This window comes from Perca flavescens, chromosome 4, assembly GCF_004354835.1.
Source record: "Perca flavescens isolate YP-PL-M2 chromosome 4, PFLA_1.0, whole genome shotgun sequence".
Classification (NCBI taxonomy): Eukaryota; Metazoa; Chordata; class Actinopteri; order Perciformes; family Percidae; genus Perca; species Perca flavescens.
In genome coordinates, this window is record NC_041334.1 from 22,760,056 (window position 1) to 22,782,640 (window position 22,585).

Consider the following 22,585-nt stretch of genomic DNA (forward strand, 5'->3'; position numbering starts at 1 on the left):
GAACCTGGCTGAAATAATCTCTACTTCTTTTTCACTTCAAAAAGTAACTCATAAGATTCAAAGCCCAATTTCAGCCTCCTGACAAAACAGTCCTGGGTTTAGACTGTCCAATAATAGCATTATTTTCCTGTAACATTTCTATAGATCGCATTAGGCAGAGAGAAAAAAAACGAAGTGCAGGCAAAAATCTATAAGAAAACAGTAAAGAACCACTTACAAGGAAAGTTTTGAAGCTTTTATACTGCTGTATGCCTTAAGTGTGACTGTTTCATATGTTTGGATAACCCTGTAGACGAAAAGCTGAAAGAGAGTAACGAAAGCTGTCAGTGGGCATCAGCAATGCACATTTTGATACATATGGTCATGTTGTTACTCTGTTAATAGTTCTGTTTCTTTCCTCATTGCAGTAATTAAATTGTATTTTCTTCCCATTGATGCTGTTAAAACTGAAAAGAATGAAAGAAAAAAGATAGCTAGATAGATGGATGGATAGATAGATAGATAGATAGATAGATACAGTAGATAGTCATATACACTTCATGCTTGATTAACTTGGTAATTAGCTTTTCTTTCATTCACTCAGGAAATATCAAACATGCTGCACCCATTGAAAGAAGGCTTAAAAGTGATCTTCCTCCAGACGCTGTAAACCCCTGCTCCTTTGTACTTCAGCCAGCTGAACCCTGCTACCTGATCCTGCCATGCTGAGTGTAGTGCTATGCCCCAGGTCGTTGGCCAATTCGGCCCATTATTGGCCTCTCCACATGCTCCTGCTGGAGCTGCTGATATCAGGGGTCCTGCCCAACATCTCCAGATTACCACCTGCGGCCAAACGTGAGATCATCATGGACGGGGACTTGGTGATTGGAGGCCTGTTCCCAGTGCACCAAAAAGGTGATGGGATGGAGGACTGTGGTAAGATCAACGAGGCGAGGGGGATCCAGAGACTGGAAGCCATGCTGCTGGCACTTGATGAGATTAACTCTAGCGAGCACATCCTTCCTGGACTCCAGCTGGGGGCCCACATCCTGGACAGCTGCTCGAAGGACACTTATGCTCTGGAGCAGTCTCTAGATTTTGTCAGGGCCTCCCTCACCAAGGTGCATGATCCAGGCTTTATCTGCCCAGATGGCTCCAGACCTGTCCAAAACGAGGTTCCGCTTGCCATCTCTGGGGTCATCGGAGGCTCCTATAGTGACGTTTCAATTCAGGTAAATGAGCAAATTAATTTATCTTACAAGCCATAACCACAACCTTTCCCTCACCTTAAGTAGTTTCGATGCACAGATTCGGCAGAAAGCAAGTCTTTAAAAAACCTTGGCATTAAACATCAAGATTTTCTTTTTTAGCAATGATTGTAAATCTAGGGTTTCGCAGAATCCAATACTCACTTTCTTGTCTAGCAGCAGAGTTTGGTTTACCTCAATATTCCTGTTTCATACACATACACTGTTTCCACCTTGTAGTAAAATCCGACCAAACACGATGCATTGAGGACGCATTGAGATCCAATCACTAAAACCGCACGGTGGTGGAGATGATCTGAGCCACATGTGTCCACATTCTTATAGCAAGGAGAACAGGAATGCGTACCGGGAGCTGAACACGCGCAGACTTTTAGAAACATCTTTCTCTCCTGCACAAGTCCCGCTGCCCGTCAGTAGACATCCTTATGTTGGCACACAGACAGACTGTAGGCAGCGCTTTTTCAATTCATTGCACGTTTCCAATGTAAAATGTTTGTGAGAGTAACAACTGACATTTATAAATACAGTGTTTCATTATGGTACTTGGGGATGGATAAATCTGCACACTTGAATCTGCGTACAGACTCACTTACTCACATCTCGCACTTCTGCAAATACAGATAATTACCGAAAATGCCTTTCATCGGCACTTTTACTGAGAAAAAGGACTGAGCTTCGGCTTAAATAAGAATCCACCTGGGATCTGTTTGAAGCATCAACATTCACAGAGACATACATCATTTTGTCAGCGACTTCATTTACGCCTAGCAAAGAAAACTGACCTTTCACACACACACACACACACACACACACACTCACACACACACACACACACACACACACACACACACACACACACACACACACACACACGTAAGAAAGTTTGGCAGAGGCGACGCATCTGAGCATTATTAATTAATTGTGATTGCCCCCACACGCCATAATTACCATGATGCACTGAGTGTTGGCGAGACAAATTGTGTAGGTATAATTTGGTTACACTTTCCATTAACTCTCCATTAAGTTCACAACACATTCATTATCACACACACACACACACACACACACACACACACACACACACACACACACACACACACACACACACACAGAGAATAAGCGCTATCTTTTAATTTGTAGCAACGCTTTGGAACAGTAAACTATATGCATATAAATAAAAAAATTATTAGCAGTGTAGCACATAGCCATACCTAATTCTTTAGTCACATAAACTTAATTTCATTTCAGATAATGAGTTCAGTTCACATTATAGTGAACCATGTTTTTTATGCTTGTACCTGTAGCGATTGTTTGACTATGGCAAATAAAAATTCACTTATACAAAACATATTATTACATTTTAACTCAAAAGATGTTACAATGATGCTGATTTACCTGATCTTGCAAAAACACCATTGCTATTTTGCCAAATATATCTGAATAGCTAAAGCAAAGTATTATATTTTCTACATTCTTTGGTATTTTAGTATCTTCTTATATTTGACAAAATGGTAGAATTTGGTATAAATTGTTGTGTCTATACAGTACAATGGTGTTTTTTCCACCAAAGGTTTGTCACTTTCAGCTCTAAGGAAACTATTGTGGTTGGATGTCAAGGGTACTGGCCCTGCTCCCTAACATTATTATTGTGACATCACACTGAGGGACACTGCAGAGTGGCTTGTTTAAATGCTACAGTTTCATCACACCACATACAGAGTAATGTTGGAAATTGACATACATTAAAGGTCTCATGACATGGTGCTCTTTGGATGCTTTTATATAGGTCTTAGTGGTCCCCTAATACTGTATCTGAAGTCTCTTTCCCGAAATTCAGTCTTGATGCAGAATTACAGCCACTAGAGCCAGTCCCACAATTAGCTTTCTTTAGTATGTGCCATTTCTGTGTCTGTAGCTATTGAGGAGGAGAGGGGGGAGTGGGGGGGAGGGAGGGGGGGCAAGGTGGAGGGTAGGGGTGTGGCCTCATAAAGTAAATGTTCATGCCATGGGATCTTTAAGCATAACATGAATATTTTATATTATCCCTGGAACTCCTGATGACTGAATCACTGCTTTTGAATAAGCAGTGTTTATGCAGCCTAAGTGTAAACACTACTGTATGAAGATGGCATTGTAAGTATAGCTGTTGAAAATGTTCAGTTAAGGAATGCATTTCAAATTACTCACTTTTAGATTTTGGGTCACCAGGGTTGATAGTTAAAATATAATGATGCTGATGAATGGATTCCAGTGTCCAGAGAGATTGAGAATGTATTGACCAGCTAAGCCCAAACAGTGTGATGGAGTTTAGGGTGGTGAAATGTATTGTAAGCCATTAATAACATGTGAAACAATAACAAAGCATAGAAGAGAAGCTGGTCCCAATTAACCCAAATAGAAAACAATATGACACAAGTTCAAAAACCACAGATGGATAGGCCGAAGCCACAGCTTATTATTTCTATGTACTTCTTACAATGCTCTCTGGCATTAGGTCCTGTTAAGTCCTTGTGTCACACTAATGCTGACATATAGTTATTTATCTAATGCTGAAATATAGTTATTTAGATATTGTATACTTGGTAATCAGTTTGCAGTGTGCTATGACTTTTTAGTTCTCACTACTACTTTTCCTTAAACATTCACATTTCTTTTAAATCTTATCGCTAGCTCTAATTTTAAAGGACTAGTTCTGAGAAATCCTAACCAAAACTTGGTTAGATTCAGGAAAAAATTATGGTTTGGGGTAAAATCATTATGTTACATGTAGAAGTTAAGTATGTTACGTAGGCTACATGACATAAGTTAAGTATGTTACATATTTTAACTTAGTCAGTGTTCACACAGGACACAAACAGCAGTCTCCTGGGTGTAAGTCCCTTGTTTGTTTGACCCGTCCATCCATCCAAGTCTTTCTCCCATGTCGACAGGGCTGTGTTAAACCGAATGTCCTCAGCGACAAAGGATCTTAATTGACTTTCCATTGGCAAGCACGGAATTTTAACACGTTTTTTTTTTTCCCAAAATATGAAACTACTCCTTTGAACAATGTTTGAAAAATAGCTTATGTAAAGACTTGTAAAGACCAAACCTTTTATAATTCTGGAGTATACAAATTGGAGTGGTATTTGATTTAAAATACCACATATCTCTTCACAGTAAGTAATATATGGGAAGCACTAATTGTTTGAATAGGTTGAACGTCTTCTTCTGTGATTCCCTTGTTAATGTCTGCTAAAACAATGTTGAATATGATCCAACCTTAGAGAGTTGCCATGAGTCTGTAGTGATGAATCTGTGTTGATGAATGTTTCATGTCAGCATGTTGAAGCTGAATGGAGAGTGCATTAGTAGACAGAATAGTCAAACAGACTGGACAGGAGATGTCCACCTTACCATCATTCAAAGCCTCCTATAAAATCTGGGCTTCTCCACTTAGAATGAAGTGGATAATATAGATCTTCTCCTCCTGTAACGTTGATGATGCTTTGACAAAAGAACAGCATGTTTTTAAGAAGCATGAAAAGGACTGTGTGTGTGTGTCTCCCTGTGAATAAGTCTTCAGCGGCCACACAGTCACAAAAAGGATCTCACTGCTTTTGAGATTGAATTTGAATACATACCTCTACTGTCACTACACTCAACAGCCTCTTTGTTAGCACCATTAACTTCCATTGGGCGCTATAATGAATCGAGCCGTGAGAGCGCAGAGAAGCCCATGGTGGGAGTTTTTTGAGAGGTCACTGATTTACACAGTCCCTATTTATCCCAGAAAAGTACTTTGTGGGGATGAAGAGCGTTATAAAACTGAGCAGGACAAGTGCCAGGGATGATCCCAGGGAACTTTAAAAAAAAGCTGCTTTTCCCATCTGTGGGGTGCGTCTCCATTGGCTGGCAGGGACGTGTCCACCTGCGTGTGGAGAGGAGGCTGACACTGCCTGTGACAGGGGCCAAGGATGAGATGTGGGAAAGATGGTGGGAGACGAGCCAGTTTCTTCTCAGCCTTCTTAATTAGCCCAGCAATATTCAAGAGACTTTCATCATCTTCTTGCTCATCCTGGTGTATGTTGTTGTCCCTGTAGTCTTCTCATTTTGTGAAAACGGTCTTTTATGTCATATGGGATGTCAGCTGTATAGAATCGACCTTGATGACTCAGTCCTAACAGCCTACACGTTTGACAGTTATAAATTTCACCAAGCCAAATGGAACCATAATGAGAAAAAAAGAACAATGAAACCATTCTGAACTATTTCCACACTTTTTCCTGCAACAATAACATTAAAAAAGATGTGTATCTTCAAATTCACAAGCCACAACACGTTTACACTTACACAGTAAAAAAGCTGAAACCTGCTAAGAGGCATAATCATCAATTTTGTCTTTAACATGGACGATATGCAAATTACTTTTAGCACAATGCACACTGAAACTGTTGCACACATCCTTAAATAATTTAACAAACATGCACACAAAGAAGAAAAGTTTATTAATTTGTAGTAATAATTACTAAAGAACTATGGAATTGTTGCAGGACAGCCTATCTCCATATAATATTGCACTACTGTATGAGCCATTCTTACCTCAGATGATAGTTATTGAGATTTGAGTATTCACAAAATGTAATATCCTAACAACCACTAAATCCTTTAAGACCATTAACAAACTCTGTAAAACCACTGATGAAGCTGCAGGGAAGGTCTTCAACAATTTAAGGTCATAAGAGTTCATATCTGTCCTGCCATATATTGATGTTCATATTTTTGGTTTGCAGTGGTTTATTAAGTCTGTTTGTGTCGTGCAGAGGAACTGGGAACTGGAGAGGGCTCTATCTTTATTGTGTTTCTGGTGGAAGAAAATCCTGCTTTGCTTTTAACTTCAAAAGGGTCTTGCTTATCATGTGATATTATATCTTAATTCCCCCCTCCCTTCCTCTCCTAGATGTTGTTTTTGAACTGGAAATTCTTTGCACATTCGGAAAACACAGCTCAGCTCCCTAATTAGCACATCAGAATGTCATTCAAAGTGAAGGGAAACATTTTAATGACTGGAAGGTCGGTTAGAGTCAGGACCCCACACGGTCAATGATATTGCTAGCCTATCGATTTCCAGATGCACATCCCTTCATCTTGTCTTTCTATAGAGCCGTTGTCTTTTTCACACGGTATCACAGGAATAAATTATCAGTCTTTGCTCAGAACCTGTGGCTGTTATTTAGAACAGTGTGTGACAGGATCACTGAACACCAGTCTCAATAACAGTGAAAAATTACTGGACTTTTCAAGTTTATTTCACAAGTGCTAGAGGCTAGAAGTGATATTTCAAAGCTTCAAGCTAAGCAGATGATAAAGAAGAACATTTTTCTCAGATGTATCCTTGTACTTGAGAGTGGTTCAAAAGGTCACTCTTGTCGTGAGCATTGTTTTTGCTGGTGGGAGGAAATAATAGATGTAAGTTTAATGTGAAGAATTGTCTTCTCCTGAAATAGCGCATGCAAGCAGATCAAGATATTTCGTTCTGCTGCGTTCCCACCTATGAGCTCTAATATTAGGTCGCAGCTCTGACCCACAGACATAAATATATGAAGTATGATCCTATGTATGAAACAAATCTGTATATGTGTGTGTGCTGCTTTGAATATCTCAATGCAGTGGACACACATAAACACAACTGAATATTATATCTCATTTGTTTGGGCTTTTCTTGTATGTGTGCATCTTTGAATGTGTGTGTGGGTGTCTGCAAATGCAGCGCACATTGAGTTTACTTGCAAATAAATGTGCTATCCCTTTCCTTCAGCAAACAGTACCTCACATGAGAGTTTTATCATTGCCCATTTCTTCAAATCAAAACATAATGTCCATTGTGTCAACCCTGTCTTATATAAATTATTTTCTCATTTACAAGATTAAGTTTTCAGATGATTAAAATGATAGATGTTGGGATATGTTCAAAGGCATGAACTCAATGTAGAATCAAGGAGCAGTAGTCATTCTCTCTCTCTCATATGGTCTAGAAGGACAATTGATGGAGTTAGTTGAGGACAAATAATGTATATAAAATAAGATTACACCTATTTGCATCCTGTTTAAAACTTAGGTTGGCAGGATCCAACAAAGCTGCTTCAAATAAAAAAAATCAGCTGTAGGACAGATGGGTAGCTGATCCAGCAGATATGATAAAATGGCACAGGCTGTTGAACAGTCTATTGCTATGGTTTTCCTCTACTGGCAGTGAGATGAAAAGAAGATATATACTTGGAGCAGAGATATCAGTTGGCAAAAACAAATGCAAACGAGTAATTGTATTAGAGGTGTGCAGCATTGTGAAGGTGTTGATCCTGTTTCCAATTTAAAAGAATTAGCCTCGGATGGAGATAGGCACCACAATCATAGTGACGAGATTCATACTTGGTGATTGGGTTTGCCTCAAATTGTCTAAGAGAGAACACACTAGAGTATATGAGCACAGAAAAGGCATCTTTAGTTTAAGACGTTTGTGTTGCACGTTTAATTAAGTCACACTGGTGTTCCATGGTGTACTGGTGTTTCTTAAATTGCATGCCACTTATGCCAGTAATCATGTTCAAATTATTTTATCAATATGCTATCTTGGAATTATAAGGTATGGATTGTTATATCTTCATTGGAACTGATACCACTTCAGATAGACAGGCATAGATTTTAAAGTGCTTATATTATACTTATTGGCTTTGCCCCCTTTCCTTTATCGTGTTATATATCTTTTTGTTGTGCGTGTAATAGGTTTAATAAGTGAAAAAGCCCAAAGTCCACCCCAAAGGGACTTACCATCTCTTACAGAAAACACTGTTCACAAACTGCTCTGCTCCAAACATCTCCTCCTTGCTGTATTTTTGTGTGATTTCCATTCTACAGGAATAATTTCTCATCTTCAGAAATTGTACTAGATTATTCTGATATTGGACCTAACCCAAGTTTGGCACAGACAATTGGGGCTGCTGTTTGTACAACATCTGTTTTTCTTTTTGGAATTTGATTGCATTTTGACTGCACTGAGAAGTTTTTAAAAAGATTGTTAAATTAGTTCAACTCCATATTAACCACTGTGTACCTAAATAAGTATGTCTTCATCTACCATATTAAATCATATCATCAATAAACACGGGGTTGGTCAATGTTACTTGCTTGCATGTGATTAAACGTGCACTCCTATTGATTCACACAGGACATTTATTTAGTAACCAATGTTTTGCTGTTAATTCCAACAGTCACATTTCATTAAAATACATTATACCAAACTTAGTAATGATGTGCATCAAATCCATTATGCATAGCATGTCTTTCTGGAATTTCAGTAAATGGCAGGGCTGGTGCACTCTACATCCTGAAGTTTCACTCTGCGTGCCATCTACTGTATCCACTGCGGGGCTTAGCTTGACATGGACCTTAGGGGCATACATATGGACTTTTCATGTTGAAAAACATCATGACAGACACATGAGTAAGAGATTGCCCATGCAGCTTTCTCATCAATGCCTGGAATCCCACAATACTGCTCCTCACGATGCATCTTATACACACCATACCAAGCATTGACTTTAAACTCAGATAGCTTATGGATTCATATGTCTAAAGGGGAGGAGGAGCTTTGAAATGTTATTTGCAACCAGTGTTTTTTTTCTACTGATTTTGTTATGATGATATCGACTAAACAACTTAGAAACATACCATATTTATTAGTTTATTCCAAAGCTAGACACCAGTACTAATATACTCTCACTTTCCCAGCTTACCTGTATCCTTTGTCCTTGAAATATTAGCACTCACTGCAGTCCACCTTCTTTGACATGTTTAATTACTTTAAAGTAGGGCTGTCAAAATTAACGCGTTAATTTTTTAATATTTAACTTGTTAAAAAAAAATTAACGAAATTAACGCAGCTGTGTTTGTTTACTTCATGTGGCGGCTGAGAAACGTAATACGTCTACATAACACCAGGCGGCGCTACTCTGTATTGTTGCCCAAGTAATGAAAACCGGCAGCTGATTGGACGAACGCGTCACATGGGTTTGTTTTCTGCGGATATTGAGAGCCAGACTGTCATGGCGGCCGTTCAGAATACGATCTCATATTGTACTAAGATAGTTCACTGAAACATGTTTCTGAAAACATTTTAAGCGAGAAATAGGCCGTGCAGTTGCTGAATCTGTCTTCATTTCAGCTCAACAAAGGTCAGTTTAGAAGATTTTCGTCAGATTTTGAGAGACTAGTCACGTCACCTCACTCCGCTCGCCATTTCCGGGTGAGTCCCGACTGCCCTGCCGCCGACTGAACATAGGCTCGTTGGAGATGAACTGCGCCTCGCCTGTAAAGTAGACGAGAGCAGGCGACAGCAGCCGGGGACGGTGACAAAAATCTGCTCTCAAGTCAGACAGTTTCTAGCCGTTTCCAGCAGCCTTCAGCAGGACTAAATAAGCCAAATTGTTGCTGCTGTTGTTCTGAAAGATATTAAACATTCTGAACTTAGCAGAACCTTTCCTTGTTTGTTTTTTTCTTCATATTTGCAAAGTTAAATGATTTAGCATTTAAATATCCATTATTATAAGCTTCAGTCTCAATTTAAAAAAGCGATTAATCGCGATTAATTACAGCAAATTGTGCAATTAATTAGTTAATTTTTTTTAATCGATTGACAGCCCTACTTTAAAGTATTACTTACTTAGTTATTGCAGTAGATTCACAGGAAAGTGCTACCACAAAGTATGAGATGACTGTAGACCTAAACACAGCACGCTGTAAACCTTAAGCACACAATATTGTTCACAGGCTGTCATGTAATACATTTGTTGGAAGCTTGTGTTCACAAAGTGAAAATAGAGAAGTGTAAAAGTGATGCTAAAAGTGAGGGAGAGGGGACCAAATGTGATTCTCAAGAGTTTTCTTGTTGGCATGAATAAATGCAATTCTTTGTTTAAATATCCCCTCCAGGCAGGTTTTAGAACGTTGAAAAAAACTCTGCTTTGAATAATAATTTGTGTCAAGTATGTTTTCTCCACAAAAGACTTCAAATTAACATGTGAAATTTCTTAAAACTACATGTACTACTTCTCTGTCATTGAAAAATCCTAAATCTAAGAATATGCACATTTTCTTCATTTAGAAAGTTGATCTGCTGGACACTAGACTACTTCCTTTAAAAGTCTAGTCTCAGTGTATGTTCACCAGTTGCAAACTGGACCACAATTGGTTTACAAATTAGTTGTGATGTTACAAATACTGCTCTAACATTACACATCAGATTTAAGGTGAGTACAGAGAAACTTTCCGGCAGGTGAATATGAAAACAGCCTTCTAGTGTAGAACTGAATAAATTATTCAGTATAGGATCTTAGGCAAGGCAAGTTTATTTATATAGCACCTTTCGACAACAAGGCAATTCAAAGTGCATTGCATAAAACATAAAAGGCATTAAGACAAGATATGAGAGAAGCGCAAGACAATAGTAAAAGACACATAATATTAATAGAATAATAAAATAAAACAGATTAAATTAAAGAAAATAATTTACAGGTAAGGTACAGCTAACATAATTACAGTTACAGTGCAGTGCGAGATATGAATAAATAGTCCTAAATGTAATTTAATAAAAGGCAGTTAAATCACATTCAGAAAACCAGCAATTTAATTTCTGTCTACTGTGAAATCTGAACAAACTGGCTCTGCACACAGAGTCGACATTAATGTTGGCAGTATGAAGAATATGACATGAGCTGCAATACAGTAATACCTATACATGAATTCACACTTAATGTGAATGAATGAATGAAAACCTAATTGAATATTGAATATGTTTAGTCCAGTACTAGACGTTTAGTCCCTGTCTGCCAAGCATGCCTTGACACATGATGTCAAATGGTATTTGTACAGTAGCTTTCATTTTTGTGTAAAATATTATGCAATCAATGCATATAATAGGGCATATCTATATTACTTCAAAGTTTGGCTTTAAAAGAACACTGAAGGGAGTGAGACATACATAGCATTATAGAAAACAATCAATGTTTCACTAATGAACCTACTAAATAATAGAACCAAAACAATACCTTAACTGCAAATGTACTGCCATAATCATCGTGATATATTAGATATAACGTCTAATTGTTCTTATCTGACTTATCGATGGAGCGAGCAAGAGGGAAACACCACGAAGACGAACAGACGGTTACTGTCACACACTCCAGTAACATCCTGAAAGGTGTGCTGTCAAGCTTCTCCAAGAATCTATTGATGAAGGCCAACTGCCTGTCTGAAAATCCTGCAAGAGGAATTATTACTATGCAAGTGTGACTGACTGACTCAGTGTGGCTGCTCGTATATTACTCTGCTGCATACGAAATACTGTAGCCTATATATCCCAGGCAACATAATGAATAAGTAAATGCAGGTTTCCTATACATATACAACAGAAATCCTGTCTCTCAGTGGGTAATTTGATGAGACCTTTGCCCTCTATTCTGTAACAGTGGAGTGGACTCCTGCAGGGTGCAGTGCGCTTGTCTAAATACATCATATTTACTCCATTCATGCCCTCAAGAACTTGAAGTGTGCCTGTTTTTTCCCCTGGCTCTTGTTTTTGGGGTGTTTTAGCTTAAGGAGCATGGCTGCTTGCAGATCAGGGTTAATGTCAGTAATTTCTGAGGTGTGTGGAGTGTGTTGGCATTGCTTATTCAATGCCAAGTAGTCTCCTCTGTTTGTCTCAGTCCAGTAATATATGCCTACAAATGCTTCTCTTTATATTAATGCTGGCCACTGCAATGAAAAAGTGAATGTGTCAGGAGAGAATTGTGCGATGAGAGAAAGCAATGCAAGAAAACTCATGAAGGAAGCAAAGAGTAAACAAGACAAAGAGTCTGTTGCTTCGCGAGCTGCTTTGTGAGGTTGTAACTTATACTTTAGGCACAGTGGTTCTTTGAGCTAAATGCTAACGTCAGCATGCTAAAATGCTCACAATGACAATGCAAAATTTACTGTGTTCACCATCTTAGTTTAACAGATGAATAAGGTATAGTGATAAAGGACTTTTTTTTACCTTTATTACAAAATTATTTTATTATCTGTTTTTGAATGTGATTTTTCTTATATTTTTCTTGTTAAATTTTACTCCGTATTGTTTGTAATTAAAAAAAATAGCATTTGTAAGCTGAATGTTGAACTTGGCTAATCAATGTTAAAAAGGTTTAGCGTTAACTTGCTAACATTGGCAATTTAGCAAATACAGATGAAGCTGACATGAATCATTAGTTTGTTCATGAAACAAAATAAATAAGAAGACAAATTATAATAATAAGACAAATAAAAACATTTATCTGCTGGTGGCGCTAGATAAATCGTTTTTTTATTTCAGTCTGGACCAAAGTGATTGACCAACTGACCGACAACGCGGCTTTGGCACCCGTAGAGTCATGGTACTAGCATGACTTCAAATAGATTGTTGAGTATGTAGGGCATAGAAAATTGTGATCCAAGTGCACATACAGCATAAAAGATATGAGAATGCTGTAACAGAGCTTTATACTTTTAATAAGACTTAGTGTAAGTGTGGAAGGTTCCAATTATGTCCATTGGGATGCCATGTTTGGGAAGTGTCCAGCCAAACAATAATGCCTGAGGGAGGGTGTAGTCATATTGAAGCTCATGGGTTTTCACTAATCACCACTGCGTCTCATGAGGAATCCTACAAAATGCCAAGTTTTCACCAGCTCGCTGTTACAGTTAGCTCTGTAATGCTTTGTGGGAAAATAATTGCCCTGATTTTATGTTACTCTGACAATCATTTCAGCAGGTTTGTGTCCAACATGGAGTTTTCAGTTTATAGATTATCATCCTGCCTTGTTCAACTCAGCACCACCAACTAGCATCTCCACAAGAAAAATCATTATAATTGTCTGGGTGAGGTGGGCATCATATTTGGCAGAAAAGTCATTAGACTTTAATGACTTGACAGAATGGCTTTAAAAACCGCAAAAATACTTATCTCTGCGCCATTGTTGCTGTTGTTATCTAGCACTCTCTGTGAAGGGGATTTGTGGCACTAGCTGCTGGTGATGTGGATCCCTGACAGAGTAAACAGTTTGAGATAGAGGGACATTGAATTGTCGCTGTTTCCGCTGCCAGTCTCTGCCTCAGAGCTAAAGCACATCAGACAGCAGCTCTACCTTTTCATTTCACCTAGAAACCAGATGGATATCTATAAGCTGAAAAGCAAAAAGCTTAACAAGATTTTGAAATGTAGCAGCATTTTGTTGAAGTCAATTTGAAAGACAGTACAAACAGTAAATTCTGAGATTATGAATTTCATCAACAGAGATAATATGACTTTACCACAAGAATGTTGTAAGATTGAACAATTGTTATGCTTGCCATCTGCACAAGCAATTGCAACTGTATCACTCTAGATCTATTAAATTGGCTATAATCAATATTTTTAGAATAACAATGGATAAAATGACCTGTGTAATGTGACAGGGGTCGCTCGTATTGATGAACCCACAGATAAGTATCGTGTCATTCCATACTATATCCAATAAAAGTGACCTAATGAAATATTTCCCTTCTCTTTGTGCAGGTGGCCAACCTCCTGCGATTGTTCCAGATCCCTCAGATCAGCTATGCCTCCACCAGTTCAAAGCTCAGTGATAAAACCCGCTATGACTACTTCGCCCGCACTGTCCCCCCTGACTTCTACCAAGCCAAGGCCATTGCCGAGATCCTGCGTTTCTTTAACTGGACCTACGTGTCAACAGTAGCGTCAGAGGGCGACTATGGTGAGACTGGCATTGATGCCTTCCAGCAGGAGGCCCGCACTCACCAAATCTGCATTGCCACTTCAGCCAAGGTGAGTCGCTCCATGAACCGCCAGGGCTACGATAATGTAATCCGCGCTCTGCAGCAGAAGTCCAACGCCAAGGTAGTCATCGTGTTTGCCCGCAGTGAAGACGCCCGTGAGCTGCTGGTGGCTGCTGCTCGCATGAACGCCACCTTCACCTGGGTGGCCAGCGATGGATGGGGAGCGCAGGAGAGTGTGGTGAGGGGAAGCGAGACGGCAGCAGACAGGGCTTTCACCATCGAGCTGGCCTCCTATCCAATTAGAGAGTTTGAAGACTACTTCACCAAGCTCAACCCATACACCAACACAAGGAACCCGTGGTTTAAAGAGTTCTGGGAGCACCGCTTTGGCTGTAGCCTCCAGGAACCTGGCTGCAGTGAACACAGCCTACGAGATGGAACCTTTGAGCAAGAGTCCAAGATCATGTTTGTGGTAAATGCAGTCTATGCCATGGCCTATGCTCTGCACAACATGAGGCAAGCTGTATGCTCTAACACTTCCAAGGTCTGTGATGCCATGAAACCAGGTAACGGCAAAAGGTTCTATAAGGAGTTCATCTTGAAGACCAAGTTTGAAGGTAAGCACAGTGGCAATGAAAGCGAACACAGACAAAAGGTTTCCCTGTTATATGTGACTTTTTCATGTGAAATAGTTTTTAAATAGCTGAGAATGGGATTAAGTTCATTGTGAACGTTTTAGTGTAAAGCCAACGGGAGTCGCAAATATGCATGGGACTGGATTAAGACATCAAATGGTTTCCTCTGCAGCACTGAAAAGGGCTTTGTAATTATTCAGTTTAAAAATATAGTACATGAATTAGCATGGACGAATCAGGGGGAGGCAAACCAATCTAGAACATACTATACTGAGAATATTGGATATTGATTAAATGAATGAATACTCACATTTAGATTAAATGTGAGGAAACAAGTATGGTGAGTATTTACAGCCATTTAGCACATTACATCCAAGGACAGTGACTTTTTATGTTTCATTTTAATATTTTTGAAAACCAATGATAATACTAGTAGAAAGTACAATACCACTGGTGTTATTATTAATATTTCTACTATAGACTATCCTTCAGCAGGGTGAAGGATTATTTAGTAGTATATACACACATAATTCATTTAGATACTGATCAGACTATGATTTTTTCAAGTGTTTTTATTTTGTATTATCCTTGTCTCAAGACTTATGGATCCTTTAAGTCAACTTTGCTGTATTTTTGCTTCCCACCAGCTCCGTTTAGACCTGTGGATACACAGAACATGGTGCGCTTTGACTCTTTTGGCGACAGCATCAGCCGCTACAACATCTTTCATTACCACCAAGAAGAGGGGAAGTTTGTCTACAGGAAGGTGGGCTACTGGGACCAGAACCTGACCCTGAACACAACCCTGGTACCCTGGCCTGACCTTGTACCACCCACCTCCCAGTGCAGTGACCCCTGCAGGAAGAACGAGGTGAAGAGCATGCAGCCTGGGGATGTGTGCTGCTGGATCTGTATCCCCTGTCAGCCCTACCAGTACCTGCAGGATGAGTTCACCTGTGCTGACTGCAGCTTCGGTCAGTGGCCCCTGGCTAACTTGACTGGATGCTATGATCTGCCTGAAGAATACATCCGGTGGGAGGATGTGTGGGCCATTGGGCCCGTCACCATCTCCTGCCTTGGTATACTGTGTACTCTGTCGGTAGTGGGCCTGTTCCTCAAGCACAATGAGACGCCTGTGGTTAAAGCAAGTGGACGTGAACTCTCTTACATCCTCTTGTTGGGAGTGCTGATGTGCTACCTCATGACCTTCATCTACATCACCAAACCTTCCACTACTGTTTGCACCCTACGCCGACTAGGCCTGGGCACCTCATTCGCAGTATGTTACTCAGCTCTTCTAACCAAGACCAACCGCATTGCTCGCATCTTCAGCGGGGTGAAGGATGGAGCCCAGAGACCGCGCTTCATCAGCCCCGCCTCCCAGGTAGCGATCTGCGGCGTTCTTATCTCCTGCCAGCTGCTGGTGGCTGTTATCTGGCTGCTGGTAGAAGTGCCAGGGGTTCAGAAGGAGGTGAGCCCAGAGAGGAGAGACGTGGTCACCCTAAAGTGTAGCAGCAGGGACTCCAGCATGCTCTTGTCACTCACCTACAACTGCATCCTTATCCTCCTCTGCACCGTCTACGCCTTCAAGACGCGAAAGTGCCCTGAAAACTTCAATGAGGCCAAGTTCATTGGGTTCACCATGTACACCACCTGCATCATCTGGCTTGCTTTCCAACCCATCTTCTATGTAACTGCCAGCGACTACAGGGTAACTATGAAAATGTTTTATAAAGAGTGTTTATAATTTATATTTCTAGAAATGTCTCAAGCCCACTGTTGTGGAATAATGTAAACAAAGTATATAAATGAATCCCTAGTGTGTGTATTATTCCTATAGAAGAAGAAGGTGTCACTTTCACATTCCATTTGATCACCGTCCCCCAGACTCATGAAAGAGCGAGCTTTCATTTCATGTGGGCTGAAGGATCTTTCAAGACAAGAACAAAGATTCTGGAGACAGATCAGGCTAGAATATAGAGACAGAAATAATTAATGACAGTCAAACTGATTCATTGAATCGTGGCATTACTAAATGTTTCATGACACATTTCAAGTGCAAATGATGATTTTTGGAGATGTATCACAGTTTTTGTTATTACATGCCAAGACTAAATCATAACTGACCCTATGTAGTGACTCACCAAGTACCACTATGACCTGTAATAAATATGATTGTAAACAGGGACATGGATGTGATGGCTCATTTAGTGACACTGTCTCCCCAATAGATAGTTTGGAAAATGACATATCAGCTGCAGAGTTCTTACAGGGGGATAACGTTTTGCAGACTTTACACAAATGCTAAAGGCTCATTTTACCCCGAATTTCATAAATGACATTGAATGAATGGGCTGAACTATTACTGGACTTGTTTGAAATGCTGCAGCAAGCCAAAAATAAGAATATGCATGTCCTTTTTTCAAGTAGAAAATGTATAGCCGCAAGGACAATTTAATGTATTTATCCATCTAGTGTAAAATAAGACAAATAATATAAAACAACAGGCATAAAGCTGACAGACCATGTAAGTTATTAGCACCGATGGTAGACTCAAAGCTACTGCCACAGCATTTGGTCAGGGTGTGCAACAAGGCCTTGGTTGTGCATACAGATCTAGATCACACAAGCTTTGTATCACCATGAGGTACCTCAGGCTTTTCATGTCTGTAGTGATCAGCCTTCCTGGCGCCCAAACCATGAACCGAAAACCTTTATCTTTCCTGATCCCCAGTGGGATTTATGAGAACGGCCGAACATTGTAGAATAAAATAGAGTTATTGAAAGAATGAGAGATTTGGCACTGTAACAGAGACCTTGATGTTTGGTTATGTGTGACACCAATAATAATGGTTGTGGGTTCAGTTGCCACATTTCAAATTAGGGTTGGATAGCACAGAAATATTCTAATGAGAGACTAGCCTTGTTGCCCAGTGAATCATGATGAACTCAAGGTTTCATAGATGGAAACAGATATTCTCTTACATTCAGAAACTTGGATATTATTTCAAATCTCCTTCTCCTGTACATTTTATTCCTTTTTGAAACATAATCACTATGGAAATAGTCAAGGCCTGACATATGAGCACTAAATATTGGTTAACTATACATTCATTCATACATTTTGTTTTATTATAAATAAAATATCAAATAAGTAACTAACTGCAGTATGGAAAGAAAATAAAAATAATTTAATAGAAAATAATTGATAATATGCAGTTATATCCAAATTAAAATGCAAATATCTGTTGAAAAACTATATGATATATATAGTTAACAAAAACATAAAATTAATTAATAAATATAATACAATATTTAAAAAGGCACTGAGTTAAGTAAAAAGTGTAACTTCATTATCTTTACTGTCAGTTACAAAGTAAGAATAGAAGGGTTCACACAGTGGTACAGTATTTTCTATTATTTGTAAAAAGAACTGTTGAATGGAACTAGCGTCATGGTATAAAGAGATAAGGAGCTGCAGACAAAAGAGTGAAGCAATATTACCCGCAGTCTTGATAGTGTTTTCACCAGTTCATTTTGTCTAGAGGACTTCACATATTTCTGCAGTGCTGGTGTTGTGCGCAATGTTTAGGAGGGATTTCACTTCATGCTGTGGTTCTGCAAATAGAAGTTCCTGGACTGCAGGGGTAACCAGTGGGGTGGGAAGAGATGCTGCTCTGGAAGATGACCCCAGCAGTCAGCTCACATTAGCAGCTCAAATATGACTAACAAGGCCCTGACTTTCCAGGACAGTGAGCTGTGCTAATTCCACATTATTCTTCTTGCCAACATATTCATGCACATACAGATACAGCTAGAATAGCTTATATTCATAGTTGAAAACTTCACACACACACACACACACACACACACATGCACGCACGCATGCATGCACGCACGCACATGCACACACACTGTGACGGCACATAATTGAACATGGAAATATTTGCAAATAATTACAATAATAACTGTATGAAACAGACATGAGCAATTTCTGTTTTTTGTATGACTGCAAAATATGGCAGCTTTGGGCAAATTTCGGACAAATCCTCAATATTTGGAACATTTTAAAGCTACTAAATACAGTTTTGCACATGATGAGATATAATGATGTGTTCATTATTTTAAAAAAATTAGTTTGAAGACCATACATTTTTAAAATGTTTTTCAACAGTATTTAATTCACGTGAAAACAATCAAAGTTGCAGTTAAGACATATCCCTACACCATTTAATTCTAAAGAGACCAACAAGATAATGTTAATAATGTATATAATTACGGTTATAACTGAGTGGTTAGGATGTGGTAGGAAAGATGAAGGACAAAGATAATTTGTGACTCTCGTGTGAAGCCAGGCGAGGTGAGAGTAGGAGGAGAGGTGTTTTGTGTGCTGAAAGACAATGATATGATGAACAGCATATATATATATATATATATATATATATATATATATATATATATATATATATATATATATATATATATATGGCCAGGAGGCCTTTGAACAAACTTCATTAGTTCTTTTAAAGACAAAAGGAGAAAATCCAAGTGCCAACAGATGTATTAATCATCACACACTCTCTGTCTCCTCACAGGTGCAGACCACCACCATGTGTATCTCCGTCAGCCTGAGCGGTTCAGTGGTTCTCGGCTGCCTCTTTGCCCCCAAAGTTCACATCATCCTGTTTCAGCCCCAGAAAAATGTGGCCTCACTGAGAGTCACAGTCAACCGCTTCAGTGCCACAGTGTCTGCCTCTGCCACTGGCTCTGCCTCCGCCTCCGCTCCCGGCTCCAACTACTCTAAAGGTATCCACTATATCTGGTACTCATTGCTCTATCTAGTACTGTAAAGAAATTGTAAACACCAGCACAAAGGTATCCATGTTAATGAATGTTTCTGACTGGAAATTTCATCACACATTTTGACTATATCATAGCACCTAATAGCTAGCAACAGTTAATGTTTCCAAAATAGGACATACATAATTTAGTGTAGTTTGTTATCAAAAGGGAAGTGATAAAAACAAATGTATATACAGTAACAACAAACAGCATAGATTGTGCAGGAGAGGTAAAAAACCTGAGAGGGCTTATAGTAAAATCTCCCCTCAAAGATTTACAATTTATCCTAATACTAGCTGTACTTGTGAAATGTCCATTTCTACATAAAGATACATGTTTGATAGATATTAATGTAAGAAATGGTTAACAGATTGAATTACTTGAACAAGGAAGGCTCATGGGCCATGGCGATTTAATGCAGTTGCCAATCTTTAAAATCTTTTGAATTAATAACAATGCGATCAACAAGAGAATTGCAACATTTCATACATTGAGCACTTGCAATATGTTGCACTTAGTAAAGCACCACCATACGTTAAAACCCAGACAATATTGTAAATTTTTTCAGCTTTTTTTTCTCTGGTTTTGCATAAGTGCGGCTAAACAATTAAAATCGAGTCATTACGTTTCTTTTCATGTTAGATAAGAGTAAGTCTTATCTAAAGCTCATTAATAAACACGACTAATTCACAGTACAAACTTCATAAATAAACACAGACAAAAAGTTAACAGTGCACTGAGTGTTTTTCTTTTACTTTTTTAGAGTTTGGGAGAGCTCAGACTGCTTTTAGTCTTAACTACAACTGTGCATTTAAAGGCTTAATGGCTAGTTCAACTATCACTGCTTCACCTGGACTAAAGACATCTTAGTCATGAAATTAATGTTTAATGTAACAATATATACTAGAGTATTGTTACTAATGCATTCATGTGTTAAGTAGAATTTTAGTGTTGTATCTAGTCAGGCTGGAGCTCATTGTAACTGCATTATAAACTGGTGAGTAGTTTAATATGTAACAATGCGCATTATATTCTATCAGCTGGTTGTATGTTTTGAATGCAGAGCCTTAGTCAGCAAAGTAGCTTTACACAGTAAATGTGAAGTAATAAGTGGAGTAGAAGTATCAAGTAACTAAAACGGAAGCACTCAAGTAACGTTAAGTATTTAAAAAATGTGCTTAAGTAACTTACTTACTACTAGTATATAATACTGTAAATGTGCTTAAGTATACTTACTTAGTACTAGTATATAATACTGTAAATGTAGTTACTCGTTACTTTCCTCCACTACTAAGCTTGTAAAAGATGTTGGAACTGTGAAAGAAGCCAGCCCTAACCAGCACACACTTTTTGCTTCTGACTTTAGCTCACAGTCTGGTCTCTGATCAGTTCTGTTTCCTAACATTGAAAAACTTTGCCTGGCTAACACCGCTGATTTTCCTCTCCCAGGATCAGCCTCTAACTACGTGCCAGCAGTTTGTAATGGCCGCGAGGTGGTAGACTCTACAACGTCCTCTTTGTGAAAAAATGTTCCTCTCTAAGCACACCATGAGACCGTGCCATCACCCGTCCATCAAACAGGGCTGTGGATGAACGAGCCCCCATGCCATCCAACATGCTGCAGAGAGATAACTCTGTCTCGGTAGGCTGACTGACAGTGGCAAGGGTAACTCTTTAACTGTGAAAGCTAAATTATGTTATTACAGCGAGCAGTATGTATCAATTGTAAAGCCTTTTTTTGTATAGATTTAATATGCTGTGATCTCCTTGGTTTACAGATAGATGTGATAAAATGCATCGTGCCTTGTCCTAAAGAGTCTTGTTGTCAAATGGGTGGTTGTGAAACAATAGTGTTATACGAAACAAAAGGCTGTTCTTATCTTGTACTTAACAGTTCTGTGAATAATAAACACAATAAAAATACTATGAAATAAATGTAGCCATTCTGTTCGACAAAATATGTGACTAACCTTAGTGAACATGATGAAAAGTAGGCAACTAGACAATATAAAGGACGTGTTAATGTAGACTGGTATAACAGTTTGTGGTTTCCTGTAATTTATGTAAATAAAATGTTTTTTTTTAAATATTAAAAGATGAAATACCGCTATGTTTGAGTTCACCCTTGCAATTCTTGACACTATTCCAACTAGCTGCAGCAATTCAGAGACAATAACCACTTTGGCACAAAGGGTTTGAGTTTTTTCCCCACTTCAAAACCAAATTAACATACTTTAAAATGTCTTTAGTTGGATCAATTTATTAGATTGCTTCTTATTTTACCAGAGTAAAGAAGCAACAGCTGAAGATGTTAAGTTTAAGTTACCTTCCCCCCAACAGGCACATCATGTTTTTTTTCCATCTGCTCGATTACCAAGACTTGTATTTGATGCATAGATCTCTAAGCTGTGACTTTTGCTGTAACTACTAGTCTAGTATGTGCAATTATACATGTACAGTGCCTATAAAATGTATTCACCAAACTTGGACTTTTTCATCTTTTATACTCATTGGAGTTTCCTGATATTAAATCCTAATATCCATCTACAAACAACCCAACCACTGACTGCCTGGTCTGTTTTTACAGATTAAATGTACATTAAGTAAACCTGCAGCCCATCCAGAAGTTACTTTAATTGCAAAATGTCATTGTCAATGTTTAACTGTAAAAGTGGAAGATATTGTAGAAATGGTGTTCCCTCCAAACATTGATGTACAAACTATTGAATAATGAATATATGTATGAGTATCAGAACTAATTATGTACCAGTGAAAAGAGGACACCTGCAGAAAAAAGAAGAAGAGAAAACTGCAAATACTAAACTAACCAGGCTTATCACTGTAATGCTATTTCTGATATAACATTGACATCAGGGTTATGCTGATGAATCACTAATGTAATTAACCCTTGTGTTGTCTTCCCGTCAACCTTGTTTTTGCTTTTTCGAACATTTTAAATTGTTAAAATTTTTACCCAAACATTTTCAGCGCTTATTTCTACCTCCCATATTTTCTGATATAAAACAAAAGTTGAAA

General features: G+C 38.7%; 1 protein-coding gene across 1 annotated transcript; it reads left to right on the forward strand.

The window, feature by feature from the left end:
* Positions 1 to 672: 672 nt before the first annotated feature.
* grm2b (glutamate receptor, metabotropic 2b) lies at positions 673 to 21,591 on the forward strand. Its single transcript, XM_028576391.1, has 5 exons — positions 673 to 1,211; positions 13,852 to 14,689; positions 15,355 to 16,418; positions 19,303 to 19,513; positions 20,999 to 21,591. Exons 1-5 carry the CDS (start codon positions 702 to 704, stop codon positions 21,070 to 21,072), a joined length of 2,697 nt encoding a protein of 898 aa, XP_028432192.1. The 5' UTR covers positions 673 to 701; the 3' UTR covers positions 21,073 to 21,591.
* The last annotated feature ends 994 nt before the right edge of the window (positions 21,592 to 22,585 follow it).

What these genes read in the sequence shown, in the direction of transcription:
- grm2b (XM_028576391.1), top strand. Translation starts at nt 702, where the DNA reads ATGCTGAGTGTAGTGCTATGCCCCAGGTCGTTGGCCAATTCGGCCCAT. An exon ending in ATAGTGACGTTTCAATTCAG is followed by an intron (nt 1,212 to 13,851) that starts GTAAATGAGCAA and finishes CTCTTTGTGCAG; the next exon opens with GTGGCCAACCTCCTGCGATT. An exon ending in CTTGAAGACCAAGTTTGAAG is followed by an intron (nt 14,690 to 15,354) that starts GTAAGCACAGTG and finishes GCTTCCCACCAG; the next exon opens with CTCCGTTTAGACCTGTGGAT.